Source organism: Chiloscyllium punctatum, chromosome 30, assembly GCF_047496795.1.
Source record: "Chiloscyllium punctatum isolate Juve2018m chromosome 30, sChiPun1.3, whole genome shotgun sequence".
NCBI lineage: Eukaryota > Metazoa > Chordata > Chondrichthyes > Orectolobiformes > Hemiscylliidae > Chiloscyllium > Chiloscyllium punctatum.
Genome location: NC_092768.1, coordinates 25505253 through 25517701, shown reverse-complemented (window position 1 = coordinate 25517701; position 12449 = coordinate 25505253). Strand labels below are relative to the sequence as shown.

Genomic DNA, 12449 nt, shown 5'->3' with positions numbered 1-12449 from the left:
CTCGTTTATTGAGGGATCGAGGAAGTAAGTTATTGTGACTGTGCTGCCCTTTCATTAAGTTCCTTTCCAATTTATCAAGCTTGAATTAAACTCTATATCAATAATATTGCTGAAATTTTGCTGTAAGCATTTAAGAGCCTCTGATGAAACAGACGTAAACTCGTGCGTCATGCACCACTGCTTCAATTTCATTTGTTTGTGTTTTACTTTCTTCTTTTTGTGAGTTTGTACTCTGTGATATTTGGTGTTTAGTGTTGTTCGCAGTTGGTCCCAGTTATGAGTGTGGGGATTGCCCCTTTCTTAGACGACTGCACTCTGAAAGAGTGAGAGGAAACAGGCAGCTGTGTTTTTCACCCGGTTGGCTAAGTAGCAGCACTGAACCAATCAGAACAAAGAAAATTACAGCACAGGAAACGGGCCCTTCGGCCTTCAAGTCTGAGTCGATTCAGATCACCTATCTAAACCGGCCATCTATTTTCTAAGGATCTGTATCCCTTTGCTCCCTGCCCATTCGTGTATCTGTCTAGATACACCTTGAATGACCCTTTACCGCCTCTACCACGTTCGCTGGCAACGCGTCCCAGGCACCAACCATCTTCTGCATAAATAACTTTCCACGCGTATCTCTCCTAAACTACTTTCCCTCTAACTTTAAACTCATGACCCTTAGTAATTTGAGTTCCTCGCTCTGGGAAAAAGCTTCTTGCTATCCATCCTGTCTGTGCCTCGTGATTTTGTAGACCTCAATCAGGTTTCCCCCTCAACCTCCATCTTTCTAATGAGAATAACCCTAGTCTACTCAATCTGTCTTCATAGTTAGCGCCCTCCATACCAGGCAAAATTCTATTGAACCTCCTCTGCACCCTCTCCAAAGTATCCACACTCTTTTGGTAATGTGGCAACCAGAACTGTATGCAGTATTCCAATGTGGCTGAACCAAAGTCCTATACAGCTTAACATGACCTGCCAGCTCTTGTACTCAGTACCCTGTCTGATGAAGGAAAGCATGCAATATGCCACTTTGACCACACTATTGACCTGCGTTGCCACCTTCAGTGGGAGAGCTGCTGATGGCCTTCTGCTCCTGTTTGCTTTTTTTGTTGTCTTACCTGAGGTGCCCAAAATGATTGATTTTTTTTAGACAGAAAACCAAAAGAGAGAAAGTGTTTCCAAACCAATACAAGATAATTGACATGCCCAGCAAACGATGATCAAATTTTACAGCAGTCAACTTGGGCAGAAAGAAGAGTATCGTAGACTAGAATCTTGGAATGATACTATCACTCTTGACCATTGTGCTAGCTGACCTGCTCCCAAGCAAGTAATGCCTTGACTCGAAAATTCTCATCCTTCCATTGAAATCCCTCCAAAACCTTACTCCTCTTGTTATCTCCTGCAGCTCCATATACCTCTGAAATAACTGAATTTCTCTCATTTTGTTGTTTTGTGCAATCTAAATAACAGTGAAGCAACTATAATTTAACATGCTTTCAGTTACCTCAGTCACACATCTTGGGAATTATCTCCTTGCATCTTACTCCTTTGCTTTCCTCCTTTAAGGATCTTGTCATAAAATCTAGCTTTTCTTGATTGCTATCTATATTCTGAAGTGGATAGGAAATTAGCTGGAGAGTTGTAGCAGTCATGGAATATGGTGTTCCAACAGTTGCTATGCCCAGTTCTGTGGGGCGTGTTGCAAACTTTTGAGCAGGTCACTTCAAAAGTCACTAAACAATCCATTTCAGTAAGTCAGACATAGTGAAAGGTGAAGATTGCTTACTTCAGGCTGGCCAGTCAAATACTTGGTAGTAGGGGAGGGGCTTCAGGCTGATAAGGTGCTGTTGCAGCATGCAGTCGGCAGTTAGGGCTTGCAAAAGCCCTCCAAACCCGTATGTACTGGCAAGAATTTTTAAAATGGCCCTGAGTGCCATCCGAAATGATTTCAGTTTAGAAGAACCTCTAGGAACCATTCATAGTGGAGCACTGGTTGGTTTTGGGATGAAAGAAGTCCACAGTATGCATTACTTGGTGAAGCTGAGAAATAGTTGATCTTTGAGAAACTAGAAGGGGGGAGGGCAGGGTCAGCATGGTGAAATTAGTGGTCTGTGAAAGAGCTGGAATTGTACTCTGAACAGATACTAGTGTGCGCCAGGTATCCAGTGGATTGCACTTCCTTGGGAAGAAATTGAATTACCAAGTTGTGAGCAAGTTATTGAGGCAGCAATGTTTGGAGTTTTGAACCCAAGTCTTACGGTAGATTTGGAATCCCTTGTAAAAGAAGCAGGGGTTAATATTTGGTGACTCATGTCTGGATGATCGCTGAGAAATCCATGGGATATGGCTTGTCTGCATGTGGTTGATGCACTCTTTACAGCGTTTGCTCGAAGTTGTTTATTAATACAAATTAACCTCATGTTAATTTTGACTGTTAGAGTCTAATATATATGCAGTACAGTTTTTTAAAAAATTCTGACTTTTTCGCGAAAGTTTTTTTTTCATCAAAACCCTTGTGTTGTGGCTTTATTCATGGCAAGTTTAGTCAGATCTGATTGCCTGGCAGAGCAAGCTTGAGGGGTCGAGTGACCTATTGTTATTCCTTTTCTTCTTAATTTCATCTATTTTTCTAATCCACCTGTTCAGTGCTGTTATTACACACATCTGGAACAGGTGGGACTTGAACCTGGGCATCTCAGTGCAGAGATAGGGACTCTACCTCTGCACCACCAGAGGGCTACAGCACTACTAAATAGTACAATTGTAAGTAACTGGAATATCAAATCTTGTCTGTTTCAAACCCCCACCCAGAAAGTAATATGCAATTATCAGTCACTTGGGAATCATAGCATCTTAAAACATACCCCTTTGACCAAACTTTTGATCATCTGACCTAACTTGTTGCAATTGTTTTGTAATGTTCCTGTGCAGAACCTTGGGATTTTTAAACTATGCCAAACTCACTTTAAAAGTATAAACTATTGATATGATACACAGAGGTCACTTGGCCCACTGCTGTGCTGACTCTATGCACAAGTTATCCAATTGGTTCCACAGATCTTCCCACAAGTAGTCCTTAAGTTTTATTTCTCCTTTTAAGTGCTGTATATACTTGTTTCTCCTTTGATAGTTAGCGTTGAATCAGGCGCTCTCTGCCACATTCAACGAGTGCATCATAGATCTCACTGTGTTAAAACACATTCTAAAACCTGTAAAAACAAGCTTTCTGCTAATAATGCCCCACAGAAAAGCTACACATCATACCATTGGAAGTGATGAGCATGTATAGTATTGTGCTTAGTCACAGTGTAACAATATACAGTACCTATTACTTGATACAAAAACAGAAATTGCTCAGAAAGGTCCAGCAGGTCTGAAATCAACTGTGAAAAGAAATCAGAGTTAACGCCTCACGTCTGGTGACTCCTCCTCAGAACAGAACCTCTAACTGAATTTGCAAACCACTTATCATTTAATACTTGAGTGAAGAATTGAGCAGGTGAGCATGTTCTGGTGTAGTAGGGAAAGCACTGAAAATACTCAGAACAGGCAGCATCTGTGAACTGAGAAACAGTCAACCTTTCAGGGTTTAAAGCCATTAACCTGAAACATTGTTGAGAATTTATAAGTGAGCAATTCCATTCCATCCGCTAGCCGTTCCAGAACAATTTGGGATGGACTTGCCAATATTGCTCAAATCCCATGAAAGAATAAAAACACAAACAGGTTCTAAAATGACTCTCTCTGCTTGCAATCCCCCTCACATTGCGACTACATAGTTGTAGTCATCAGTTATCCGTAGTATAACAATTTGCTGTGAATGATGCAAAACAAAGGCTATTCAGTCATTGTGCTGGCTTTTTGTCAGAGCTGTATGGTTAGCCCCACCTATTAGCTCTATCCCTTGTCACTTTGAAGTTTTTTGTTCTTTTCACTTACATGATTCTCGTTTGAACATTCCTACCCCTTGACAGTAACCTAACTTTGGAATTTTGCTGCTTGAGCCCACTACATTATTATTTCTTCTGTTCCAATTCAGGAACTGAGTTTGTAAAAATTATTGTACATGCACATATGATGACTGCAACGTTTGAACCCTGTGCTATTTTTGTTCCTGTTATGCAAAAGTGAATTTGTGTTCTTCTTTCACCACCATTTTAGTTACATAGTGCATGCAGACGTGTACTTCTCACCATGGGCAGTCTCTCCATTTCCTCTGGTTTCCCTTCCCTCTCTCTCTCTCTCTCTCCCTTGTAAGACACTCCTTAAAACCTAACTGTTTTCCCAAGCCTTTGGTCACCTGTACTGGTATCCCACTGTTTCCTTCGATTGGCAGAAACCCAGTTTAAACAGAAAAGTAAATCTCCTACTGCCCAACATTATTAAAGCTCCCAGCTTTATTTTGGTGTTTGCACCTGCTGCGCATGAGCTGTGCAATACTCTGGGGATCTGAAAGCTCCATGGCCAATAGGCGCACTATACCCAGCAGTGATTATATTTGTGTAACGTAGTTTGTTAAACAAATGAATGTAACTACGAGCTTTTCTTCCATGCATTTACCCCAATCAGATGACTTAAAATGTAAAGTGATAACCTTGTGTACACTGTGTATGTATGATATCATGGCTTGACTCTGTGTTTAAGCAGTTTTATTTCCACGTCTACACCTCCCAATGCTTGTAGATCAGCTGTGAGTAATAGTGAGGCACCCCTCATGTTTATATCATGTTAACATCTTTGTGATTCAAGAAAAAGAAACTGATACACTCAACTTGTTCCCTGCATATCATGGACACGCAATTCTCAGACTGTCTTTGCAAAGTGGATGCTTGGTGAATTTGAACTGGCATTCCCCAGTTATTTATTTCATTCAGATCTTAAGATTGTTAACTCAATTACACAGCCACTGTACTCTGAACAGATGATATCTATCTTAAAGGAATGAGATGAGGAAACATGACTGGATCAGCAATGTTCCATCTATACCAAGCAACTCAACAATTTCTGTGTGGGCAGTCCATAAGTTCATCACTTTTTAAACTACGCCTGTTCCACCACTCAAAAATACTGCAAGGATCCCACGCTTGCTCACGTCAGCCAAATACCATGAAAAGAAATTAGAGAGTAACTGAGACAATCAAGCATGGTGACTCTTGGCTGTATAGTTTATTAACTCCCCTCTCTACAACACACCTCCATTGTCTTTGTGTAAGTGCGGAGTGTATTTCTTTTTTTTTGTGACAGTATACAGTACTCGGACAGCACGTGTGAATCCTGTTTGAGATCCTATTTACCGGGAAGTTTGCCTGTGCCAGGCTTTGTTCCAAGGGATGTAGAGACTTCACTGCGTGTGATTAGAGTTTGTATGATTATTGCTGGATTTGAGTTGGCTGCTGGCCCATTTCCTCCTCAACTGCCATTGCTAGAAGGGGTCTTGGATTGCAAGTAGCAATGTAGTTTTGAAGCCAGCAGTAATATTAGGAGCTTAGGAACAGACGTAGGCTATTGATTCCCTTGAAGTAATTTCATCAGTTGGCTCAATTTCAGATGGTCTGGATCCTAATCCTATCAACTTGCCTCAGTTCTGTAATCCTTGAAGCTCTTACCGAATTAATATCTATTAATTTCTTTTTGCCTCGGTGGGCTTTTTTTAGGGGCAGTAGATGTCCAAACTGTTTGTACAGTGTGAAGAAATGCTTTTTCACTTTGCTCCTGTATGACTTGTCTCTAACTTTATGATCATGTACTCTTGTTCTGGTCTCCTGCACCAGAGAAAATAGATTCTTGCAACTTTCCAGTCCCTTCACCATCTCAAACACTTCAGTTTAAGTGATTCCCTCAATCATCAGCAGTGCTGAAGGGAACTCAAGCCTGGTCCAGTCTATTTAATGGTGAAAAGTGTATATCCTTTTGAGATCCTATCATTTTTTTTTGGCAATGAAGGTGACAGAGCGCTTGGTAGAGAAATACTGCATTGATGTAGATGCTTTCTGATCTATGTGTGCATTTCCTACTTTAGAAATTAGGGAATGTTGCAGAAAGTCAAGAGCTTGAGATTAATCTGTGACCTAACTTTCACCTTGAAGGTAGAATGGAATATGGGGAGTTAATATACTCTTAATTCCAGGTTTTTATTGAATTCAAATTTTACTGTCTGCCATGGACAGATTTGACCTCTGGTCCCCAGAACGTTACGTAGGTTTGTGGATTAACAGTCCAGTGATAATACACTAGATCATCATGTGTGATCATTTCTTTACCAAAGGATTGATTGCAATGAATTTCTAGCTTACAACAGGTAAGTCAGTAGTGGATCATGACCATCATCTTGTAAATGTCTCTTCCAAAGATGCTTGTGTACAAGGAGTAAAAAAGTGATCAAAAATCCATTTGTCCTTTTACACTTTTAAAGAAAGTACATGAAAACATGTTGCTCGGTTTTTATTGATTCTCAGTCGACTGTTCCATCGCAATTCTAAAACACCGTTACCACAATAAATGTGGCACATTTCTATTCATTGTCAGATGTTATATCAGCATTTATTACCTATCCCTAATTACCTTCAAGAATATGGTGCTGCTGCTGTCTGTGTGGTATCGGTGCATCCACAATATTGCTAGGGAGGGTCTTCCAGGATTTTGACCAGTGACTATGAAAGAATGCTAATGTTGTTGCACATTGTAACGGTGTGTGTGACCTGAACGCTCCCAAAATGGAAGAGGTTGGTGTATCGTTCACACCACCGTCCCTTCTTTTCCTGCAAGTCATCCAATCACATGCTGAACTCTTCAGCTATTACTGTCAGTTGTGCCTCCATGACAGAAGCAGCCTCATTACCTTTCCCTATTTATCCCAGTTCAAGGACTCCCTCATAACAGTTCTTCTCTTTGTCCACTTATCATTGACATGGGCCTGTGATTTAACTGCTGTCCATGCTTGCTCTGTCACTGCCTTTTTAGGAGGAGTTGCAGCAGGACAGTTATGACTTTCAAAACTTTCATCTGGAAAGTTTTACCTTTTTACTCCTTCCTGTCCAACCATCTCCATCTTAAATACTTCTACATGCAAAGGATAATAGGAGTATCGAATTCTCTTCCACAAATAGCACCTGTTAATTTGAAATCTGAGAGTGCTAGATTTTTCTTGCCAAATGTATTAAGGGATGTAGGACAAAGGTGATAACTTGGATTTTGGTCACAAATCAACCTTGATCTCAATGAACACAGAACAGACTTCAGTGGCTGAATGGCTTCCTCCTGTTCCCATGATATATATGTCATGCATAGTTAAGCTGGATCGCACTCAGAAAATGAGCAGAATTTATCCATTCTGTAAAAAATTGTATGTTTGGTTGCTCTAGAGGTGTTTACCTAGCTCACAACTGTCACTTACTAGCTGAAGTAAGTTACCGTAACAATCCAAACAAGATCCAGTGTGCTGTGGTCCACCTAGGGCACCTCCTATCTATGACAGTTGCTAAATGAGCCTGTAGCTGTAAGGTGTAAGCTATAAGCTCCTTTTGTGGAGAGAGTTGAATATGACTTCAACAGAACATCAAGAACTTTAGTAATCTGTTCATAGTCTTATCATACATTTTGTGTCTAGACTTCGAGTGGTCTAACCATGTTGGTTTCCAGCGCAGTCTGGCTATAAATTGATGACAGATTTTCCTTGCATAATACCTAGTATTTGGCAGAACCTCAGAAAAACTCTCCGCTTCTCTTGCTCCGTGTAAGCATGATATAACTGTGGTTGGATAGCTAACAGCTTGGGCAACACGCTGACTTAGTTTCCAGAGTGCAGCCTGTAAGCATAGACCCATTCCAGTTCCTCGTATCTTGTACGCTTCAAATCCTGGAATGTGAAAAATTCAGCGCTCTCATTCTACCTCAATTGTGTTGAGTTGTTGTTTTATGGTTTTTAGAAGTGGTTGGCATTGAAGGATGAGGAAGTTGGTAGATGAATTGGGAGGTAATTGAATGCCTTGGTTTGAAGGAGACTTTGTAAAGTGGGAAAGGATCCATGCGACGGAGGGCTTGAGCCGGAAACACACGCAGTACCAGAAAGCTTTTATCGTGATGTTTACTGATGACGTTAGATAAGGCGAAACTGGTTCCAACAGCAGGAGGGCCAGAAGCCAAAAACAGAGTCTTAAGTTATTCTGGAAATAGTGTATATAGTTGCTACAACTATACAAAACGCTGGTGCAGCCACACTTGGAATATTGTGTGCAGTTCTGGTCCTCATATTTTGGGAAGGATGTGGAAGCATTGGAAAAGGTGCAGAGGAGATTTACCAGGACGTTGCCTGGTCTGGAGGGAAGGTCTTATGAGGAAAGGCTGAGAGACTTGGGTCTGTTCTCATTGGAAAGAAGAAAGCTAAGAGGGGATTTAATAGAGATATACAAGATGATCAGAGGATTAGATAGGGTAGACAGTGAAAGTCTTTTCTTTTTCCTAGGATGATGACGTCAGCGTGTGCAAGAGGGCATAACTACAAATTGAGGGATGATAGATTTAAAACAGAAGTCAGAGGCAGGTTCTTTATGTAGAGAATGGTAAAGGCCTTGAATGCCTTACCTGCTAATGTAGTCGACTCCTCCACATTAGGGAGATTTAAACAATCCTTCGATAAGCACATGGATGATTTTGGGATTGTGTAGGGGGACAAGCTGAGAATAGTTCACAGGTCGGCGCAACATCGAGGGCCTGTTCTGCTCTGTATTGTTCTATGTTCTAAAGCAAAGAGTTAAATGCAAACTATCTTTTACATTGAGTTGTGATCTACAATGCATTGTATCAAAACTGAGGTATTCAATAACAAATTTCAAAATGTCATTGGATCAGTTCTTTCTTGAGAAAAGAGCGGAAGAGTCGTATTGATTAGATAGCACTACAAAATAGCTGGCAAAAAGTTGAATGGGCTGAGTAAAGTATTTTTCTGATTCTTTGTGCAGTGTTGGAATAGATCGGGTGGGAAAAAAAATTAAGTTAGAGGGTAAGGTTGGCGAAAGACTACAAGGAGAAGATAGGTGCAGCTATAAGAGTCTGTGTGCACAGGATGAAGATTTAACTTTAGGAATGGAAATAACAATAGTCATTTCTTTTTCAGATGCCTGTCTGTATGACTGTGAGACAATGGAGGAGATGGATGATCCTACTGATCTCTTTCACTGCTTTGATAACATCACTGAGGTATGAATACTCAAGTTGAAGAATGCTTCATCTTTTCTGTAGCTCTGTAGAATTGTCTGCTTTCCATTGCAACAGAGATGGGCACACAAACTCGTGAACCAATTGGAGACCTAGCCAAGAGAAGTGTCACAACTTAAGGTGCCGTGGAGGAAATATGGAAGTCGAGAAGGAATATGTCCCCTAGTTTTGATTCTCTGTGCTTCCCCTACCCCCGCCCAACCAGAAATCCAGCAACCAGCCTTCAGTCACATTGACAGCATGAATTTGCAGGTTTTCAAGTCAGGAAGCTAACTTTACCAGGAGGATGTTGTGAAGCTTGCCTCCCAGCTGACAGCTAAAGAATCACCTTCATTGACACAGGACCTCATCTGGGGGGGATAAAAAGACCCACCAACTCAGCTGAGATCCCAGTGCCCATATTGGAACACAGTCGACACTGTGAAAACCCAACGACTGAGCCACCGTGCTGCCCTGCTAGGAAGCCTATGAACTTGAGTGATTTTATTTGGGGGAGATGTCTACTTCCAGGTTGTAGGAACAGCCTTTCACTCTTGCGCTCTCACTCTCTCCCTTTCTCACGCTCTCACACGCGCTCTCTCTCTCTCTCTCTCTCTCTCTCTCTCACTTTCTCGCGCGCGCTTTTTCTCTGGCTCTCGTTTGCTTTCACTCACTCTCTCTTTCTCTCTGGCTCTTGCTTGCTTTCGCTCGCTCTCTTGCTCTCTCCCCCTAGCTGCTTGTGAACATCAATCATTGCTGAGTAACTGATTGAAAGTCCCAGGTTTCAACCTTCCAATAAAAACCTGGGCAATCCTTGACAGTGGTCCAGGGAAGATATGGCCACTTGCGATGCAAGCAGACCTCAAGGAACAGCTCAGAATTTGAGCAACATCCTTCTCATATAACTTGTCGATTCTTTTTTAAAAAAAATCATTTGCAGAGTCTGGAGGACCTGACAGACAATGCATAAATGAATAATCTTTAATAGCACTCAGTTAATCAATTCTTGTGGCGTTGACCACCTGATATTTGCATCTACTTTTCAGTTCAACGCAGATTTGGATTTGAATTTGAATATGGACATTGAAACATCAGACTTACCTTGGAGTCAGCTCAATGGAGACATTTATTCAGGTAATCACTTGTAAATAAACTTGTGAACCAGGGAATTGGAGCAGTTACCTTCCTGTATAAAAGTTTATAAGTTTTATGTAAATCTCTGCTTTCATAAAACTGAATACCATAGGATTGATGCCTGAAATTGACAGGTATTTTAAATGTTTAGAACAGAGAAAAGTACAGCACAGAACAAGCCCTTTGGTCCACGATGTTCTGCCGAGGGTTAATCCTTATGTAAAATAAAATAACTGAACCTACTCACCCCTCAACTCACTGCTATCCATGTGCATATCCAGCAGGTGCTTTAAATGTTCCTAATGACTGTTTCCACCACCATCGCTGGCAACGCATTCCATGCATTCACAACACTCTGCGTAAAGAACCTTCCTCTGACATCTCTTCTATACCTTTCTCCTGATATATCTTAAAATATGACCCCTTGTACCAGTCAGTCCTGCCCTAGGGAAAAGTCTCTGGCTATTGACTCTAACCATTCCTCTCATTATCTTGTATACCTCGATCAGGTCTTCTCTGTTCCTCTTTCTCTCCAGACAGAAAAATCCAAGCTTATTCAACCTCTCTTCATAAGGCAAGCCCCCCAGTCTAGGCAGCATCCTGATAAACCTTCTTTGCACCCTCTTCAAAGCCTCTGTATCTTTTCTATAGTAGGACAAAGCAGAACTGGACGCAATATTCCAAGTGTGGTCTCACCAGGGACTTGTAAAGCTGTAGCAAAACGTCGCGGCTCTTAAACTCGATCCCCTGTTAATGAAAGCCAAAACACCACAACCCTATCCACTTGTGTGGCAACTTTGAGGGATCTATCTACTTGCACACCAAGATCCCTCTGTTCCTCCACACTGCCAAGAATCCTGTCTTTAATCCTATATTCAGCATTTGAGTTCGACTTTCCACATGCGTCACTTTGTATTTATCCAGGTTGAACTCCATCTACCATTTTTCAACCCAGCTCTGCATCCTGTCTATGTCGTGCAGCAGCCTGCAATAGCCCTCAATACTATTGATGGCACCTCCAACCTTTGTGTCATCTGCAAATTTACTAACTCACCTCTCAACCTCCTCATTTAAGGCACTTATAAAATCTACAAAGACCAGAGGCCCAAGAATAGAGCCCTGCGGGACCCCACTCAACACTGACCTCCAGGCAGAATACTTTTCCATCTGCAACCACTCTCTGCCAACCAACTCTGAATCCAGATAGCCAAATCTCCCTGTATCCCATACTTCCTGACTTTATGAATGAGCCTACCATGGGGGATCTTCATGGCTGAAGTTCATATACGTCGCATCCACTACTCTACCTTTGTCGACTTGTCTTGTCACCTCCTCAAAGAACTGAATAAGGCATGACCTGCCCCTCACAAAGCCATGCTTGACTGCCTTTAATCACACTGTGCTTTTCAAAATAGTCATAAATCCTATCCCTCAGAATTTTTTCCAAAACTTTGCTGACCACAGGCGTAAGACTGTGCTGAGCCATTTCCTCCCCAGTCTGTGTGCTGGTTATTCCAACATTTAAAAAAAACTCAAAATGATCACTTTGAGTGTGATGCTGTTATATTTCTTGTTGCTTCAATTGGCCTACAATTTAACAGTACTTCCAAAGCTATACCTGTTCTGGCAAATGTAATTGCAACTTCATTTCCAAATTTTGAAATGTTCTTTGTGCTTAGATGTAACCACTTTCCTTAAAAATATATGGTGCAATCTTAATTCCAATAAATCAATCGTGCCCCGTGTCGTGACCTCTGTCATGCAGAGCATGCAGTCAGTACGCAAAGGCCTGAGGCTATTAGTGAAAAGACCACCTAGAAAAGCAACAGCTTGTATCAATGTCACGTCTTCTAACCTCCAGCTTTAAGCGCTGTGGGTGTTTAGGATCTGTTGATGAAGCCATGTGAGTTGTGTATTTGCAGAGACTGGAGTAGACAGCTTAGCCACAGCTGCCTGCCCACACTTCTCAGGAATGCTGCTGATCCTGTGCATCTTTCAACATCATCTGAACTGACAGTATTGCACAGTGACATTGAGGTGGGGCTTTTTCATTAGGAATTGTGTGGGTACACCTTGCTGTAACAAAGATTTGCTTTTATTATCAAAACAATATTGACATTTAAGGCTAA

General features: G+C 41.5%; 1 protein-coding gene across 1 annotated transcript in view; it reads left to right on the top strand.

Annotated features, from left to right (window-relative positions):
• LOC140455302 (cyclic AMP-dependent transcription factor ATF-6 beta-like) overlaps nucleotides 1-12449 on the top strand; it is a 103188-nt gene that overhangs the window by 25838 nt on the left and 64901 nt on the right. Inside the window, exons 2-3 of the mRNA XM_072550067.1 lie at nucleotides 9107-9189; nucleotides 10233-10320. Coding sequence (XP_072406168.1) covers nucleotides 9107-9189; nucleotides 10233-10320 — 171 coding nt within the window. The remainder of the gene's footprint in view (nucleotides 1-9106; nucleotides 9190-10232; nucleotides 10321-12449) is intronic.